General features: G+C 40.6%; 1 protein-coding gene across 2 annotated transcripts in view; it reads left to right on the top strand.

Moving 5' to 3' along the window:
* Window positions 1-20,827, top strand: part of GPC3 (glypican 3) — a 569,399-nt gene that overhangs the window by 497,161 nt on the left and 51,411 nt on the right. For both annotated transcript variants that reach the window (XM_065916257.1, XM_065916256.1), the window contains exon 7: window positions 11,010-11,169. In XM_065916257.1, the coding sequence (XP_065772329.1) occupies window positions 11,010-11,169 (160 nt within the window). The remainder of the gene's footprint in view (window positions 1-11,009; window positions 11,170-20,827) is intronic.

The following is a 20,827-nucleotide window of genomic DNA, read 5'->3' on the forward strand; positions in this document are numbered from 1 at the left end:
GGCATATTTAGTCACTAAAAAAATAAAAAATAAAATAATTTTACTCATGTTTTCTCTTTCCTATGGGAGCCTCCTTCCCTCTTAGGAATCTACAGCCTAAAACTTGGAAAGGGAAGAGTTTAAAGTTCTCTGATTTCCAAGGAAAGAATAACTAGAAACTCAGAATCTAGTTTCTCATCAAGTCTCAGCTAATTTACTTGTATCGGAGACACCAGGCCATTTATTACGCTTCAGAATAATACAATGAAGCCTTAATTATCTGAAGCATATTTGAAATTCATATTTTTCTAAGAGTACACCAGAGAAGGAAAATGGTTTTCACTGAAAACCTATTTATCAACCCTGATCTAGACCTCACCTTTAAAGGCAGGAAGCTCTCACAGGAAAACTAGAGGCATCTCACTAACCCTTGGTGGGCCTCCTTCTGAAAGATAGTGAACCCTCTACTCCGGCCATTGAGGTTGACTCTTAAAGCCCTGTGCTTGATGACATAGCTGCTGTGGTTCATTCATAGAGGTTATTTTTAGAGGCAAGAATTCTCATTTCCCAAAAGTATAACCACAAAATATCTATTTGGAATGAATCCCATTTATACACTCGGACAACAGTAAATGTGCAGGTCATGTCTGTGTAACCTCAGTTCTCTGAGGAAACGTGATATCCTAGTATACTCCCACCCTGGGACCTTTACCCTCCGTCAGTGGCCCTCCAACATCTAACAAGGTGATTCCTTTGGAAACCAAGTAGGGCTATGGGGTTTCACAGATGTCTTCAAAATAAGTTTTCGTTCCAGAAAAAATGATATATTTCATCCCTGAGACTTTTCGCAATTTAAAACTGACATGGAGCCAGAAAGTCACTCATCTTCAACAATGGTGGTGGCCAGGGTCAAATGCCTTCTGAGGAAAACTGGACTTGGCGGCCTGAAAGGTTACCCTGCTGGATTTGCATTTTGCGGCCACACTGGCAAATCAGCTCAATCTGGCCAGCTCCTGGAGGCTAGGCCAGCCTTGACTCCAGCCTTAGAACCAGAACTGTGTATGTGTGGCTTTTGGACCCCTAAAATGAGATTTATTCTAGTAATGCTAGAGACACTAACAGAGGTCATTACAGAGCACAGAACTGGCATCCATTAGGCCAACTAATCTAGAAACAGAAGACTCATCTGGGGATTGGAAGAGGCTCACCAGGTGGCCTTAAGGAACCATGTTCAGCCCTAGTGCTTTGGTTGGTTTTGGCTACATCCTTTCAATTACTTGGTTCATTTGCTTAAAAAGATTAATTTCCTGCCTTCCTCTTTCACTTTATCCCACTTTATCAGAGGAGGGGGCTCCCTCAGCCAGGGGGGAGCAAAGGACCTGCTGGCAGTCAGTCACTCAGTGTATCTGTACATCTGTCTAGCCTCAGTATATCCAGGGTTCCCTGGCAGGAATCAGCTAAAACCATGCGAAAGCAATAGCAATGGCTTATCAGACCAGGGTTGAAGAGAGGGAGATTGAGAGAACCAAAATTCGATGAATAAATTGCTTGTTTATTTTGTTAGCCCTTTGGTTCATTCATTCTTTCGATCACCAAGCATTTCCTAAGCACCTGTTATGTGTCAGGAACTGTGCTAGTCCCAGGGCCATACCCTTTCGAATTTAACACTGAAGTACAAAAGCCCTCCTCCCTGGCCCCGTTCCAAATCCTAACCACCTTAAAGTACCTACACTTGAACTTTTTCAAGGTAAAATGAGTACATTGCCTCACATCTCCCTCAGCTCCAAGTTCTTTATTTATAAAAATGAACCTAATAATACTTGCCCTGCTGCCTTACAGGGGTGCAGGATGGTTCCACTGAGAAAATAGAAATACCTTTAATTATAAAAACAATGAAATGCTGATAGTAATGACACAATAACTAAGATTTATTGAGAGCTTATAGGCTTCCCGGTAGTAAAGAATCTGCCTGCCAATGCAGTAGACATGGCTTCGATCCCTGGGTTGGGAAGATCCCCTGGAGAAGGGATTGGCAACCCACTCCGTTATTCTTGCCTAGACAATTCCATGGACGGGGAGCCTGGTGGGCTACAGTCCATAGTATTGCAAAGAGTCGGACATGACTGAACGACTAAACAAGTGTTCCCCAGAACAAGTCTTACCCAGGCCATAGCTGACCGTTAACTGGAGCCAAAAATTCAGAATTCATCCTCTTCAGAGATTCAGATCTTATAAATGTATTATTTTAATATAAAAGTTAATACACTATTGTATAACCACTTACTATGTGCCAGACACTAAGCTTAGTGCTTTACATGGATCACCTCATTTTATCCCCATGATAATGCAATGTAGGAGATAGGAATAGGTATTATTAAACATATTTTATAGATAAGAAATATAAGACCCAGAGAGGTGAAAGAATAACTTGCTTATAGTAACAAAGCTAGTAAATGATGAAGTCTAGATTTGAATACAAGTTTTCTTTCTCTAGAGTGAGCTTTTTAACCACCATGCTTTGCCTCCTCTTGGAAAAGTATAAAACTCTACAGTTCTAAGCTATTAGTAATATTATTTTAGATATTTTTATTTTAAGGCAGTGGACAGTTTCCTAAAACTGCAGAGAACCATTTCTACCACTGGGAGGGAGCCCCACAGGAATAGTTTTTTGTTTTGTTTTGTTTTGTTTAATTTCATCCCAAGTTTGCTTCTCTCACATCCTGGCTTGTTTTACTCTCCAGGTACTTACTGAATTGGGAGGACTTATTTTCGCACGTTTCCACTCTACATTAACAAACATCAAGTAAGAATCAGGGAAGCTAGACGTGGTAGAGAAAGCATGTGCTGTGGGTAAGAGGCAGAAGTGGAAGCAATGCCCAGGCAAGAGTGTATCCGGGTGTGGGTGGCCTTCTGACTTGACAGCACATGAGACACAGCCTCTGACAGGTCCCATTGCTATTTATTACCGCACATTTCTCTCTCTGCATGCATCCTTAGTGCACAGACCCTTATCTTCCTAGGAGCATCCAGAAGGCTTTCCCCAGACTCTTAAAAAAATTTCACCCACCCTCTCTCCTGGTGCTTCAGTATTTGACCATGGAGTGTTATTTGTTTTGCTTCACAAGCCATTTGTAATAAGCTCTTCATGGTGGCTACTGCTTCTCCTCTTCCTCCCTTTCCTCATCTTTAAGATCATCACCATCAACCTCAGCAACAGAGTTAACACGTTTGAGCCTTGCCAGGCAATGTGCTAAGCACTTTATACCCATTCTTCTATTTATTCATTCGTCCATTTAATGAATATTTAGGGAATGCTTACTTTGTACCAAACACTGCACTACACACTGGTAATCGAAACAGACGGTTGTTTCTTCTGTTAGTGGGGGTGCAACAGGGGACTATATAATTACAAACTGTGGAAAGTTCTATGAAAGAAAGATACATGGGACTGTGAAAGGTGAAAGGTGCTATTGAATTTAAATCTTCAACAGCCCTGTGAAATTAATGAATACCATTATCCTCTATTTTATAGGCATGGAAACTGAAACTCAAAGAGGTTGAGTGACTTACCCAAAGTAACACAGATAGTAAGTGCGCTGAGTAGAGATTCAGATCCATGCTGGTCAGATTCCAGAGCTCACACTCTTAAGGGCTATACTTTATTGCCTCTCCAATGTGTGAAGTGCCTATATAGCCATTCATTCTAGCCCTATGCACTTTGGTTCTGGCTTCTCCTCAAACGTGTGGAGTCACAATTGTTTCCAATTAGTTGTGGCTGTGGTTTGGTGCATTAGTTCAAAGAAACTGTGCACGCAAACAGAGGTCACGTGCCCTAGGTCTCATGGATGTGCACAACGTATAAATAATAATGGCATTCCTCCAAAGCTGGGATTCATTGGAGCCACTACATTTGTTTCCCATTAGCTTATGCTACTCAAATACAAACAGTAAAGCATGTATTTACATTGCTGTGGACATGGAAAGCCGAGCCCCCAAAGCATTCCTTGCAGGTTGTATAACGCTGAGCACCCAAATAGTTCAAAATCAGTTTTGTAAGCCCAGCTCAATAGCTTTGAAAAAGGTAACCTGGATTCCAGATATTTTGAAAAATGCCTAGAGAGAGGTATGTGAGTGGCCAAAAGAGACAAAACTAGCTAAATCCTCAAAATATGTTCCAAGCCCCATATTTGTAGTATCTACTTTGTTATTTATCCTTTATTTTTAAAATGCTAAAGTGCTTGAAGTCAAGAAAACTCTTAGCCATGTAGCAGCAGTGATGGAATTCTTCATTCTATTCTAACCAGCTGTCTGAAGCTTTTCAAAACAAACGTGTTTGTGATAAGACGGTTTGGTTCTTTAAGACGCAGGAGATGCAAGGCTGGGAAAACAGCAGGAGGTATCTGATGTCATTATCTTCCCCTCTACCCCTGTCCCCCCCAACCAGCTCTCCCAGCCAATAAAAGAAGGCTTTCCCATTACGGTATAGTTCATGGATAGTGTCTGAGAAAATGAGATTGAACTGAAAATTATCTTAGGTAAAAAAGTCAAGATGGCAGAAAATGTGAATGAAGGCCCCATTAGTTGTTGTCTTTACCTAAGAGAGCATAGGGGTTTTTTTGGTTTTTTGTTTTTGTTTTTGTTTTTGTTTTTGAAGACCTGTGGACTTGGAAGCAGAAGACTATTTTTAATGAGGACTCTATCACTTGGTGCTTGGTCTAGTCTTATCTCCTCTCTGAGCCTCCCTTGACATGGGAAATGGGGATGGCAGTCTTCCTTGTTTATACAAATTGATAGTGTGGATTTGAGGATTACATGAAAGAACATATGTTAAGTCCTAGCAAAGTGTGTGACTGATAAAGTTCATATCTTTACAATCAAGATAATTCCAAGAGGCACATTACTTATACCATATAGGCAGATCAAGAATTGCAGCTCTCTCTGGTCTAATTTCAACATATTTGATCCCCCTAAGAACAACAAGTACGTCGTTTGATCTTTGTTCTCCTGTCAACCAAGCATGAAAAGAGCTTTGGTCAAATCACACTGTCCCATGCCGCAGTGCTCTTTTGTTATCTTGAATATGGTTTTAAGAACATGAAATTGCTGTACTCTAGAAAGCCTTTTTTGCTCTTATGCTGTGGTTCTAATTTTCTTAAGTTATTATTCGAGGCTTGTTTCCTTTTATCACACAACCCTGAGTACCTGTTCCAAGGAAACTTAAATATTTCCCTTTGCAATCCTGAAGTCACTCACTTTACACAAGAGTATTTTCATTAACTACAAAGACAAAAGGTCATGATATCCATACCTAAGTATAAAGGAAATCATCAGATTTTTAATAAAATGGTTTGAAGAACATGCATTAAGGATTCAGACACCTGTGGAGCTGAGGGGACTCTTGTACAAAGATGGTTTCACTGGGTTTCTGGGAGGTGAAGTAACACCAGAGTGAAAGTGAAGTCACTCAGTCGTGTCCGACTCTTTGTGACCCCGTGGACTGTAGCCTTCCAGGCTCCTCCATCCATGGGATTTTCCAGGCAAGAGTACTGGAGTGGGTCGCCATTTCCTTCTCCAGAGTAGCCCTTCTTAAACTGTGGTCTGTGGTTCACTCACAGGAAGGTGGGGACAGGGCAGGGTGGGGCTGTGCTCCACCCCAGACCTACTCAATTAAAAGCTCTGTGGGTGGGGCCTGGAAGCTGGAGTTTTTAACAAACATCCTAGGTGATTCAGATGGAAATTGAAGACTCACTCTGATGGTGTATAAAAATGTACATACCATTTGACCCAGTAATCCTACTAATGGGAAACTAAGAAAATAATCCAAAATATGGAAAGAACAATTGAATACTCCTGATGGTCCATCTTTATTTATAGGAGCAAAAGAACCAGAAGCAATGTAATATTTTCAAAGTTAGGAAAATGGTTAGGTAGATTTTGGTAGATCCCTGGAGGGCACTGTGTAGGTGTTTTAAACACATTCGAAGAATTACACTGGTCACATTTATTCATTACAACAATTCTAGGAGACAGGCATTTTCCTCATTTTACAGATGAGGACTTTGAGGTTTAGGGAGATTAAGCAGCAAAGTTAGTAAGTGGAAAAAAAGAAGTTAATAAGGGGAAAAGCCAGGATTCTAACCCGAGTCAGTCTAATTCTAAAATGCAAGTTCAACTATGTAAAAACACAGCCATTAGAAACAAACCCTACCCTCATAAACCAAACACTGGTTCTTAAAGTTTGGAAATTGGAATTTCCCCCTTATATCCCTTTCTTTCATCTTTCTATTTTAATACTTACATAATGAAAATATGACATCATAAAATAAAAAGTGATTGTATATTTAAGCAACTGTGAAAGTTTCATGTGAGTCAACAGAGTAGCAAGGAGAGTAGAAAATAGAAAAAGCTGCACAGTGGAAAGGTCTCATGTACTTCTCACTAAGGCCGGCCGAATGATGCAAGGCAGAAATGTCAGGTTTAGTGAATGTTTCAGTGGGGTCGTGGAGCAAAATCATCAGACCAGTGTTTTAATAAGATAGTTAACATTAATAATCATTATTCTGAGCCCTGGCTTTTAAAAAGCTAATAGGATATTGTCCTTTGAAAATGGCAAACAGTTAATCAAAAGCATTAGGCACCTAAAGTTAACTGTACAAGGTCCTCATAACTTTCCTTTCATAAAGTGAGCATTCAGTCTGGAAGACATTGTAAAGAGTGAGAGAGGGAACGAAAAGGTCAATATTGTGAATTGTAATTAGCTGATTTGATTTCTGTGCCAAATTCCAGGCTGTACAAATCCACAGTCCTCACTGGCAACTCCTCATCTCTGACACATTACCCTTCTTTCAACACTCTGGCGCTTCAGAGTCCTTTAAGACTTTTGCATTAACAATAGCTTTCTAGGTTTGGATTGGTTTTGTTAATGTGTGAGGGTTAGGCTCATCAGCAACGTCTGTGTAATATGGTTGGAAAGTGTGCTGTAATCCTTCTTCAATGCTGAAGTTGTCACCCAAGTGGGAGTAATTTAAGAACTAAAGAAGTAATTTTACTGGCAAAGTTTTAAAGTTTTTTTTTTTTAATTGCACTTAAAAAAAACCTGAAATACCAGAGAATACTGGAGGCATTGTACACGAGGTTGGAAAACAGCCTCTCAAAGATTAGCTACAGATCTTAGCCAGGGTCGTCCAAAAGCCTTTAGCTATTCATTTACAAGTTTTTCTATAATTCATCTATGCTTTGGCTTTCTCTTTTTTCATGAGGTTGTGGAAGTAGCTCTTAGAGAATTAAATATGCCATGCCACTTCCTTTTGCTTCAGTTCAATAGCACTGAAATGCTATTGAGTGCCTATCATGTGCCAGGGCAGCTCAGTGGTAAAGAGCCCGCCTGCCAATGCAGGAGATGTGGGTTCGATCCCTGGGTCTGGAAAATCCCCTGGAGGAGGAAATGGCAACCCATTCCAGTATTCTTGCCTGAAGAATCCCATGGACAGAGAAGCCTGGAAATGGAAAGCTACAGTCCTTGGAGTCACAAAAGAGTTGACTACAACTTAGTGACTAAACAACAACTATGTACCAGACACTGCCTTAAATGGTATGGGGTTCAAAGATACATAAGGCATTCACTGTCTGGTGGTGGAGTGAAGCCACATGTACAATAAATAATACCAGGTTGCATTCATAAAGTGCTATTTGGGAGGTACAGATACAGGCAGCAGTGCTGGAAGAGGGAAAGGGAGAATTATAATGACCATCTGTGGTGGCCAAGAAGGCTTTATTAAGGAAGTGACATTTGAACTTGGCTTGAAAGGATGGAGTGCTTTCAATAGACGGAAATGAAAACAACTCACATTAGGTGCTCAATTAATGTTTGCTGAAGGGATTAATAAAAGGCACAGATGTGAGATGTGCTTGAGAAATAGCAAGTCCACAAAGCTGTATCTAACCACAGATTCCCCTTATGTGAACAATTCTAATTCAGGTAATCCATGACATGCATGAAAGAAGTATTTTTCAAAATTGACCCTAAAACATGTATGTCAAAAGCAGTTTTCCCGTACATTTCATAATGGTAATGGAAGAAATTAGGGTGGTTTGGTCAAACTGAAATGACATTATCGTCTAGGTTAGTAGTACTCAAATAGTTAATGAACCCTGGTAGTCCATGAAACCCAAGGATCCACACAGTCAAAATGACTTGCACAACAATACTAAATATTACTTGCCTTTTTCACTGTGCTGATATTTGCACTGATAGTACAGAAGCAGTAGTGAATACAACTGCAGTACCACAGCATGAATCAAGGCAGTGACACCAAATTATACTCATAATCATTACACTTGCAAGAAAATAAAAGGCACTCCACTTGAGAATATCATTGCTAAAGCAGTAAAAATGATTAAAATATTAAACCTTAACAATTGAGTGTACTTTAAAAAAAATTTTCTGTGTTATGACATTTGACTTAGATGTAAGGTACTTATGCTACAAACTGTGTTGATATGTGTCTCAAGGAAAAGCATCTGTGAGATTATTTAAGCCATGAGCTAAATTAGCCTTTTTTAATGACTGACAAACTATGGTTATGCAGGCTTAAGTATTTGTTAGACATTTTGTTTGAAAGGAACAAAGAGAGCCTGACAGTTAAAGGAAATACTGACAGTGCTTGTTGCCAAGGATAAAATTCAAACTTTAAAGAGTAAATTAAAATTTTGGAAAACTTGTATCTATCACCATGACCTTGAGAGCTTCCCAATGTTTCAAAGACTTTTTAAATGAGATTGGAGGTGATGTTAATGAATGTGATTTTTAAAATATCATATAATGAAAGGTGTCAACATTTGGGAGACCTGCAGAGCTCAGTGAACCAATATTTTCCAGATGATCTGTGCATGAGGAGACAAAATGGGTAAAAGGCCCATTCAAAATTCAAAACATACCAATGGATTTTAATGTAACATAACATGAAAAGTTTACTTATATGGTTTCATATTCAACATTGCAAGTAACCTTTCTCACTTGTTGAGTTTTTATGTAGTTTCAATGAAAAATATCCAGAATTATCTAAAAAGTCTACTCATAATAAAATACTTCTGTCTTTTCCCATTACATACCTGTGAGAGGCTGGATTTTCTGCAAATGTTTCAACCGAAACAACATATAGCAACAGATTGAAGAGAGAAGTAATATGATAATCCAGGTATCATATGAAGCTAGGTATTAAAGATATTTGCAAAAATGTAAAACTATGCCAGCCTTCCTTCTAATGGTTTTATGTCAGGGGAAAATATATTTCTTTTTCATTAAAAATGCTATTTATGTTAACATGTTATGGGTTTTTTGTTTGTTATGTTTAAATTAGTTTTTAAACATTTCTTTTAATTTCTCAGTTGTAATTTCTGAGATGGTAATGTTGATAGATACAACTGTATAATCAAAAGTTCCCTGATATTCCCAATAAGAGTATAAAGGGGTCCTGAAATCTAAATGTTAGAGAACTGCTGGTCCAGCTTATCCCAGCCTTTGTGTCTATATTATACATTTAGATGCGTAGGATGGGGGAAACGGTAGAGAAGGAAATGTGTTTAGAGTTTGATGGTGGAGACGGTGCTGGAGTAGAAGATGATAGAGAGGTTGACTTCACTGATACCATTAGAGGCTGTTGGCCAGGAAAGAACCAGCTTTTTGTTGTGGATTTTTCTTTGTTTGCTTAGAAAGAGAAACAAACCTGCAGAGTCACATTTCTCTATGGTATATAGCTTGTTCCAAGTAGATGATGGTGTAACAGCTAAATCACAGGTGGGGAGCAGAAAAGTATATTTTGCAGGGACAGTGAACACAGACAGTGAAAGTCACGGAAACCAAAATGTGCCTGTGCATTTCTTTTCTTGGATACCTGTTCTGCAATTCCAAAAGTCTCACTTTCTACATATCCACATCTTTTGTTGTCCATTATTTAAAATAGGAGGTGGACTGATATGTAGGACTAAACATGGATGGTGGGGCAGAAGCTACAGTAGGAATAGAGGGTATTGGAATACAACCTTGGAGAGAGATGGTGAGGAAAAATAAAATTGCCCTTAGAAGACCACACTCATGCTGTGAGCTGGGCTTCTGAGTCTGTGGTGAGTCTTTTGGGAGGTGGAAGTCACCCTAAAATTAAAAAGGCATTGACTATGTGACTGAAAGGCCAGATACTGCAGAGCAAAACAGGCATGCCTATTATTAGGTATATGATCTACAATAAAACAGAATGAATTTCAAAGCATCTTATTGAAACTGTAGAAGATGGAGATATTTTTTAAGTTTTTCAAGTGGTCAGGGCATAGTATGAAACAATCAATTATAAGTATTCATCCAAATGTATATAAAATGTCACTGCCATTTTCTTCATGTGGTGGGATGCATTTGCTGCTTTAATTAAGTGAATGTAAATATAGATATAGTGGGCTTTCATAGGCATCTTTTCTGAACTTGGTGTTCTCTCAGCCTATAAATATGCTTTGCCTATCCTGGCTTAAGTTCCTCATCAGTGACTTCTCCCACGGAGGCTTAAGACATGGGAAAGTTCTGATACAATATTCATTCTGGCTACTAGTGGTAGAAGTAGAGTGGAAGAGTAGATAATCATGTCAAATGCTATGGAAAGGTCCAGAAGTATGCAGCTCTAAAGAGTACAAGCAATGTATGTCTATATGAGTTTGAAAATGATTTTTAAAACTTTCTGTGTAGCTCTTTTTCACATTTTTTTTTTTCACATTTTAAAATGTCGGGCCTGGTGCGACCCAGAGGGATCAGGTAGAGAGGGAGGCAGGAGGGGGGATCGGGATGGGGAATACATGTAAATCCATGGCTGATTCATGTCAGTGTATGACAAAACCCACTACAATATTGTAAAGTAATTAGCCTCCAACTAATAAAAATAAATGGAAAAAAAAAGTCCAATTTAAAATGCTTCCCGTTAACAACACACTGTCTTAGACCTACCTGAGAAACATAAAAAGTTGCTGCAATCCTGGTTGTTTTCTTTCAGCTCCTGAGGACCATGTCTGTACCCAAAGGCAGAGTTCTGGATAAAAACCTTGATGAGGAAGGGCTTGAAAGTGGAGACTGTGGCGATGATGAAGATGAGTGCATCGGAGGCTCTGGCGATGGAATGATGAAAGTGAAGAACCAGCTCCGCTTCCTTGCAGGTAAGTGATTAGTGCTGGTTCAAATCTGAGCTAAAATGGTGATGCTTGGGAATGATATACCAATTGAATCTGCTCTTTATAACTTCACTAAAATCTCTGTAGCACACAATGCCATCAAGGAAAGGCGACACTTTAGAAAAATGAAGTTTTCAGGTAGCTTTTTAAAAAAATCTCTGGACCTAAAAGGGTAACTTCCCGTTTTTCATTGTCTAAAATGAACTGACTTAAATCAGTTGGCTTTGTTTCCTACTGGAAATTTCCTTGGTTCTTCTCAGTTATAAAAAGAGATGCAAAAAGAAATGCAATCTTGAGAGACTAGTGAAAAACCAACGATGGGGTAACTTTCAAAGAAAAGACATTAGGTGACCTTCTCCTCTTAGAATGTCATATTTGGTTTTTCCCACTGGTAGTTTAACACTGGTAGGCTATGCTACATAACTGTACAGCTACATGAAAACAAGTAGAAGAAAAATAGCTGATGCTGCCAAGACGGCAAAACAACCATAACAAAAAATATTTTTTCTCAAGCCACATTTGTTTCGATTAGCCCGATGTACAAAATGCTTTCATATGGATAGGCATTCTTGTTTCCATTTATACAGAGAGATAAAGTACTGTATAAATACAAGAAAATCGGGGCTCAGAGAAGAAATGAGATTCATCTAAATGAAAGAGCTAGAAATCCAACTTGGGTCTTAAGACTTCTGGTGTCCGTTCTTCCTTCTGCAATGCACAGTCTTCTCCTTGAAGTCCTATTGCCTGTGACCTCTGAGACCCTACAAGTTCCTCTTTCTGTTTCAGCCTCTTTCCTTCCCTGTTTCTTTCTAATGCTGTCCTGAAACTGAGTCTCTTCTTAAGCTTCTATGTTTTCTCACTTCTCCAGAGAAAATATGTATCTTATTTACTTTGGCGATTTCATTTTTTTTAATGATTTCTGTAAGTTTTTTTTTTTAAATTCTGGCCAAAAAAATATAACATGAAATCTACCCTCTTAACAAACTTTTTCAAATCTTTTTTTTACTGTACCAAGTCCTTAATTGCAGCACACAAGAATTTTGATCTTCATTGTGGCATGTAGGATCTTTAGTTGCTGCATGTGAACCCTTGGTTGTGGGATATAGGATCTAGTTCCCTGACCAGGGTTGGAACCTGGGCCCCCTGCCTTGGGAGCACAGAGTCTTAGCCACTGTGTCACCAGGGAAGTCCCTCATAACAAACATTTAAGGGTACAGTATTGTTATTAATAATAATATGCAGATGTACAGCAGATCTCTATACTTCTTCATTTGTATGACTGAAAATCTGTCCCCATTAAACACTAACTTCCCTTTCCCCCTCCCTCAGTCCCTGGCACCACCATTTGACTTTCGGCATCTAGTTTGGCTACTTAGCTCCCTCATAGAAGTGGAGTCATGTAGCCTTCTATGACTGGCTTATTTCACTCAGCATGATGTCCTCCAGTTTCATTCACATTATAGTGTATGACTACAGGATTTCCCTCTTTTTAAGGCTAAATAATGTTCCACTGTATGCCTGTCCTATGATTACTTTATTCCTTTAGCCATCAGTGGACATTTAGCTTGTTTCTACCTCTTGACTGTTGTGGTTAATGCTGCAGTGAACATTCTTTAAGTATTATACCACTGTGGGGATAACTCATAAAATCATTACCTCCAGTCTTCACTGGTCTCCTGAGCTACCTTGCCAGATCTCCAGCTGCTTACTAGCTTTCTTCTTCCTGACTTTCTCACCATTACCCCTAACTCTATGTATCATAAATCAAACTTAATAATAGACCATCTCAAACTGGTTCCTCCCTTAATATCATTATTTTTCTAATGCCACTACCATTATCCCAGTCACTGAGGCTTAAAGCTGAAGTCATCTTTGACTCGTCTCCTTTGCCTTTCATATACGGTTGGGCACCAAATCTCTGTAGATGATTTATCATTTTTTTCTGCTTCTCTCACTGTTTCCTTTCTATCCTCCTTTCCTCACATCCCCTACCTGTGCATATGCTAAGATCAGATCGTAAGTGGTCTCCAGGCTTCTAGGCCAAGCCAGGAGTATTGAGAGCCTTAGGCTAACAGATTAGAGAACAAAGAATCAGAGACCCAGGCAGAAGATTCCACCAAATTCACCTTGTATAGCTGCCAGGTTAATCTTTCTAAAGCATCTCCTACCTCTTCCTAGCTCAGCTACCTTCATCCTGTCCCCGTTGCCTGGAAGGTTATGCTCAGACTCCTTAGCAGAGTTCTGAGGGCTTTCTGGTCTAGCCTAAAGTATCCTTCCAGTGTCATTTCCCACCACTAGCCCCACAGCAACCCTACACTTCGGGAAGAACAAACCATACTCATCCCCCAGGAGCATGAATTGACATACTGTTCTTATTTCTGTCTTCAAATGTTCCCCACCTTTATTTCTATATACATACCCTTTTATTTTCTATTGAATTACACCCATCTCTAAAAGTGAATTTCAAGTATTATGCAGTGAAAATATTTTTAGGGGTCGAGTAAACTTGTATTTGAATTCTGGCTCTATTCCTTATGAGCTAGCAGGACCTGAGTCAGTTCTTAGCCTCCTAGCTAAATCTGCATTCTCTCATCCATCAAAAGATCCATCCATCATTAAGCAACTAGTTCAGGATCAAATCAAGGGAAGAAGTTTGTGAAGCATCTGTATCTGCAGCACACTAGGTGCTCCGTAATTGTTCGTTTCCTTCAATGAAATCTTTCACAACCATCTCATTGTATACTTATCTCTGCCCTCTGAATTACTAAAACAAATTCTGCCAATACTTTCAAGAAATAGTCTGCACTGGCTCCCAAGTTCCATTCCTAAGGCATAACATGGTCACTTAGAGCCTGGCATCCTACAGAAAGAATGTTGAGTAAACATAATAAGTAAAACCCATAGAAGGTTTTGTTTATTGGACACTTACCATGCTGCAAGTGCTGTGCCAGAAATTCACACACGTTGCCTCATGTCATTTTCACAACACCACTATTATCATTCCCACTTTACAGATGAGAAAACTGATGCTGGAAGAGGTAGAGTAATTTGCTTAAGGTCATGCAGTGGCTAAGGTCAGAGTCAGGATTCAGAGTCAGGTAGTCAGCTTTCAGAGGCCATTTATTGGACAAATCTGCTTTGCATTTTGCTCCCCCCGAAAAGCTTTTTGGTCAGCTAAAGGTTGCTTTGATGACTCAGCAAACTAGCAACTGGTCCCCATGCTGATCCTTAGTACACACCACTGTTCGTGTTTCTGCAAAAGTCCCTGTTTATCCCTCCTCTTGCTCTCCTGCCTATAAGCCACTTCCCTATCCATTTCAAAGTGCAATTCCATGATTCCATGGTGACTTAACTTTTTTAAAGAGTGTTTGGTGTGGGACCTTGTCAAGGGCCTTTTAAAAATATAAATAGATTACATCTACTGGTTTCCCTTTGTCCAAATGCACATTTATCCTCTCAAAGAATTCTAGTCAATTAGTTAGGCATGATTAACCCTAAGTGCTTTGTCAACTGTAAAATGCTACACAAATGGTGGTTAATTTAATTTACAGGAAAAATGATGCTTTACTCCCAATAGGGTACACTTGCCTAACATGTTCAGTGATCCTACCTGCCTGGAGTTCCTTGGGTCCCCTTTGAAATGCTTCTCATGAAGAGGAGACTCATTGGCAGTCTGCCAGGCTCGTGGCACAATAGCTATTTGGAACAACAAGCTATACACTTTGGTCAGCTATTACACAATTTTTACCCAAAATCTGGGTAGATGCCATCTGATCCTGGTGATTCATCAACATCCACTTAGTCAACTAGACTTGGAACACTGTGTGTACGTTTACCTCTATCTCATTTAGAGCTTCCAAATTCCTTCCTCCAAAAGACAACTTGAAAATAAAAAACAAGGCTCAGAGTATGTTCAGACTCTCTTCTGTCTCCCATTTGTCCCCAAACAGTTCTTTTGCACTCTAGCCAGCAAGCAGTCCTACTGGCTGCTTTCCCTGGCTCACTTATTCCCATCTTTTGATGCACTGGAGGAAGTGCAGGACACTGAGCTTCTATTCTTGGCTTTGCTTCTAACTCCCATGTGTCCCGGGGCAAGCCCCTTCCTCTTTTGAGAAGTCAGTTTCTCCATTTGTAAAATGAAGAGAATGCCCAGACATCTCTCGCTGGCCATGCTAGTGCCAACAGTCTGTGATGATGTTCGTATATTTGGCTTTAGTCCCTGGCAACATGCTTACTGGAGTCTTTCAGGGACACCTTCTTCTGACCATGCAGATTCCTTGTGTTCTATTCTTCTCCTGAGCTATTTACACATTAAAGCAGATCTTGTTTTCTCTACACTAGCTCCTTTGGCTTTTCCAGTCAGACAAGCCAGGCTTCTTACCAAAGGCTGCCCACACCTGGCCCCTCGGCACACTTGTAGGCCAGGATGCTCATAAGAAGTTCTGAGCAGTATCCAGGCCTTCTGTGCTATATTCACTTTTAAAAGTCTTCATCCTAAAGTTTCCCAAGTGTTCTCTTTTTTTCTATAATTCTTCTTTCTGAATTTGGAGTCTGACCCTTCTTTCCGCTAGTTGAATTTAATTGCTGCTGAGATGACCACTAAACGGTGTCTTCTTACCCACAGTTGCAGCTGACTTATTTCTTTCACTTCACAAAACAAGCCTAATATGTTTTCCTTTTGGAGGGTTACCTCCTTTCTCAGCCTGTTTCATAGTGTTGTGGCTGTTAAATAAAATAATCCATGCAAAGCACTTGGCACAGGGTCTGGACCTAGTAAACACTCCAAAAATGTTACCTACTGTTCAAGCACCTGGTATGTTGCTGTCGCTACTGACCTATGGGAACTCCAAGAGCCTGCAAATGTAGATCAGAATTAATCACCTTATTTTTTTGGTTTATTTAAGACCCATAAAAGGTAACTAAAACCAAGTAACTAAGATTCTGCAATCTCCCCTTACCCCATGCTGCTCCAAGTGGGGTCCATGAAGTCGTAGCATCTGTATCAGCTGGGAGCTTGTTAGAAATGCAGGATCTTAGGCCCCCACCTCAAAACCTACTGAATCAGAAGGTCATGCTATCACAATCCCTAGGTGATTTGTTTACAGTTGTTCAGTCAGTCAGTTCAGTCGCTCAGTCATGTCCGACTCTTTGCAACCCCATGAATCACAGCACGCCAGGCCTCCCTGTCCATCACCAACTCCCGGAGTTTACTCAAACCCATGTCCATCGGGTCAGTGTTACCACCTTCTAATTGAACTCTTGTGGCATTTAGGCTTAATACTTGAAGCATCCAAGAAGCCACTCACGTGTCCCTGCATTGGGCTAAGTATTCTAAGGAGTATGAGAGAGGCCCAAGGCCCATCATCTCTGTGATAGGTTAGGATACTTTGGTTCTAGTCCTAGCATATTTACTACAGGGGGACCTTGAGCAAGTTATGTAGCTGCTCTGAGCCTCAGTTTCTCCAGCTATAAAATGGGGATAATCATACTTGCCTACCTCAATGGATGGTTGTGAAAATCAAATGTGATAATAAGTATGTAAGTGCTTTGTAACCTATGAAGCTCTACAAATATTTATAACAACCAGAAGACTGTTGTTATTATTCCAAAGTCTCTGGAAGCTCTTTGGCTTTTTCAGCAACCCTAGTTCAGCATGTATTTTCTGAAAAGATTGAATTTAGCGAATGAGTTATAAAGCACTCGTCGCATTGAACACCCATGTTCAGACTCCCTTCCAAAGATAGATCATCCATGATGAACCTGGTGCAATAAGATAACTGTTTTGTTGCCAGGTTGCCATCAGCATTGTTCCTAGTTTTTGGCCTTGTCAAAGCTCTTATTGTAAGCTATTTGGGTAGCTGGCGACTCCCAGAGCTTTGGCTGGGGCTGATCCCTGAGAAGCTTTGCAAGCTCTGGCCATGTGTCCCTGGCCAAGACATGATGACTAAGCATCTTAAGCATCTGCTCCCTGTCCGCCAAGTCTCACCCACAGAGAAAACACACACACATGCCCATGCGCACACATGTACACACACACACACACACACACATGTAGGTATGCACATGTGCATACCTGCTGTTGGAAACACAGTTGAAAGTTATGCTCACAGAAAAACTCCCAGCAAGAAGTACCTGTCTCAGAGACATCTGTGTTACCACTCCCTCACCCCTGTTCTCCCTGGACCTCTTCTTGCTCCAGCTTGTGCTATTCTGTGGGTACAGCCAAAGCATGCTGGCGAGCCTAACATCTTTATAACAGCGAGTCAGAAAACAAAGATACTCTTGTCTCAAGCTGGGCCAAAGAATGGATACTGCGAAAGTTGATTTCTTTGGATGAGGAAAGCAGAAACAGACCATAGAATATAGGAACATTCCTTGTGGCTCCATGGGAGGCAGAGGGGCTTCAGCTGGTTGGTGGCAGCATGAGGAGAACAGGTCGTCGAACATACCTTGGGCCTAGGACTTGAACCAGTACTAAAGCCAAAGGGCAGTTTCCTGCCATACTCAACCAGCGTTTCTTGTGGAAATATTTGCCCTCAAGAAACATTCAGTCTCTTCCTGTCAGTGTGAGGACTGGAAAGAGAAAACTTGACACTTGTTCCCTGACTGGAAGTGAAGGTGAAAGCCAAGTCTCAGCAGGTCCCTTTTGCCATTCATCTCTGTCTTCCCCAACTGTTGGGAGGGACAGAAGCTGTCTGCTTCCCCACTCCTTCCAGTCACCCCTTCCCAGCAGTTCTGGAGAGAAGCTGTGAGCCCCATGAATCTCCGCACCCCATAGTCCCTCCCTATAGTTACTTTACAATCTGGAAGCAAAAGAGCAATGACTCTCCTTTTTCTAAAAACAGAGATTAGAAAATATTTTTAAGCCAATGATTTTCATTCTTTTTTTTTAAGTGGATCCTTATACTCTGATTCCTAACACGCTTGTGCACATAGAATAAGGGAAGGATGCTTCAGTGGCTTAACTGTTCTTCTGAACTGTCAAATCAAACCCTCACAAATGTGGGCTGGTAGTCACGTGTTTTAATAAATTCATTGACTGGGTGGTTTGGTGAAAAGGGTAAAATTAATGGAAGAACTCTAAAATGGGCCTTTGATCATGGGTAACATCTGCAAATTTTTCATGCTTTAGAACAAATCATATTGCCTGCTGAAGAATGAGTACAGGGTTTGTAGGAGAATGAAATGTCCTCGGATTTTTTAATGGAAAAGTGATGAAGTCCTGTTCAGAGCTCAAAATATATGCGGATTTATACCACCCTGCTGGTAACAAGCCCAGGAATAGATTATGGCAGTGTTCCCACAATGTATTCTATAGTTTGAATGACCTGATCTCACTTCCTTTGCACTCCTTGGAAACCCTGCAGTCAGATCTTTGGCACTTATGTTGAAGGTTGCTAACCATTAAGTAATCCACTTCTGCAATTCTCAGCTAAGATCCTGTAGTGACTCCCTTCAGCCTTCTTCCTTGGGATATCAGTCCCTCAACCATGAGATCTCAGCATAAGTGGACCCCCTGTCATTTACCCTGGGAGGTAGGTCCCATCTGATGGGTGAATGGGACATTCTCCTACCCTTTAGGCTGCTGAAGCTTGAGATATCACGGGAAGGAGGGCATTTCATGTATGGAGTCAGACAAACTGAGTCTCAGTTCTGCTGTTACCTCCCAGTGTTGGACTTGGACAAAGTCACTCAACTCCTCTGAGCCTCATATTCCTCACATGCAAAAATAATCAAATATTTCCTGATCTGCCCACTTCATAAAGTATTGAATGAAACACATGTGATGATGAATATAAAAATACTTTATAAACTATAAAGCAATTACCCATTTAGGGTAACATTATTAATATTATTTGGTACCATGGGGTCATAAGTGAATTTTATTCATCAAAAGCCTACAGCTAAAATTATAAATTAAATTCCCAATGTTCTGGCCAACAAATTTCACTATAATGTGCTCCCTCTTTTTTCATCCCCAGGGTAGCATTTTCAGTTGCTCATTAACTTGTTTTTAGCCCAGTAAGAAGGTATTTAAACAATGACAAATATGTCTGCTGAATTGTGCAAATAACCAGTCACAAAAGTAGTAGTCACCTACATCTTGAAAGAATCTCAGCTAGTTATGTTTTGTTTTCTTTGGTGTTAGTGGGGCAGTGAGTGCAGGGGAGGACAATGAGTTGGGTAGGGTCATGAAAGGGCCCCTGATTCTTTCCATTCTATCTTGCTCTTAGCTACAAGCAATCTGCTTTCATGCATTGATCTCCTCTTTTAGAGATCAAATGCCATAGGGAAGCTGAAGGAACCAAAGCTCACTATAATAGCACTTTTCTCCCAGACACAGACCAGGTGGTTCAGGCTAACACATGGACAAGACAGCCATTCCCACCTCACCCCAGAGCTTTGTGCAGTTCCCATGGCTCACGCAGAGGGATTTGGATGCAAACTTTCTGGCCAAGAAAGTTGACATTACTGGCCAACTGATTAAGTGTACCCAGAAAAGGGCCATCCCCATGCCTTAGTGTTGACTAGGGAATTACTTCAGGTAAGCTGGTGGAAGATGAGAATAAGGAAAGGTAAAAACTAAAGTTACCATCTTGTTATTTTAAAGGACACATGTTGGGGTTCACGTTTGTGGATCTACTGCCCTCTGAACCATTAGGCCCTGAGGCTTTTATCAGGGGAAATGCTATAATGCTTCTGCTTATTGGTAGACCTTCCATACAACTGTAAGAATTGGGGGAGTGTTGGGGATAGTGTGAGCAATTTGTGACCATTGTATTATATTTTGTCATCAATTTTCAAATTAAAAGCAAACAGTTGACTATATGAATGTGGCTAAATGGGGTGATTGATTTTCCCTAGAGGAAGCCATGTTGGCCACTTGAGTGACAGCCTCAACTAATTGCTGTGATCTGGTGTGACTAGAAAGGAATAGGAGGGGGAGGTTCAATACTTACTAGTAGAAAAGAAAGAGCAGAACCAGCAGGAAGGTGGCCAGGCCAGAGCCTCCACCTGAGCTCAGATAGAAGTGAAGGGAGCCTCACTTCATCCCCAAGGGATATGGGAGCACCAGCTGTGGGTCCTTCAGTGGGAAGTGCTTTCTGCAAGAAGAAATATCCCATCAGAGAGAGAGATTCAATGTCTAATCAAACCTGTGTGATGGCCCTGCATTCTCCTGATGAACAATGGACTCTAGAGGGAGCCAAATCAGAGGAGCCCAGGGGAGCAAGGAATCATGAGCCTGCAGAACAAGGGAGAAGCTGAGAGCACGTGGTGAGCACAGTCCCAGGGCCTGCAGGTGGAGATTAGATATGAAGCCCGACTGAGGTCCCGTTCTTAGAGGAGGGACCCAGAGTCATCAGCTGCCCTACAATCACTGACTTCCACAAAACCCCTGAAACTACATGCATGCACAAGAGTGCACACATGTTATCAAGTCTCTTTCCAATTCATTCAATGCTGTCTGTTAATTTTGTTAATATGGCGAAAAGAATAGAAGTACAGCCATCACCTCTTTCTCTCTCTGATTTGCCTGGGCCAGGGACAGGAGAGTTCCAGTTTCCTTTGGTAGGAATGACATTACTGGCAGTTTTTATTTTGTTAGTCTTTTTGAAAGGAAATCTTCTTACAGACCCTGCCT

Source organism: Muntiacus reevesi, chromosome X (assembly GCF_963930625.1).
Source record: "Muntiacus reevesi chromosome X, mMunRee1.1, whole genome shotgun sequence".
NCBI lineage: Eukaryota > Metazoa > Chordata > Mammalia > Artiodactyla > Cervidae > Muntiacus > Muntiacus reevesi.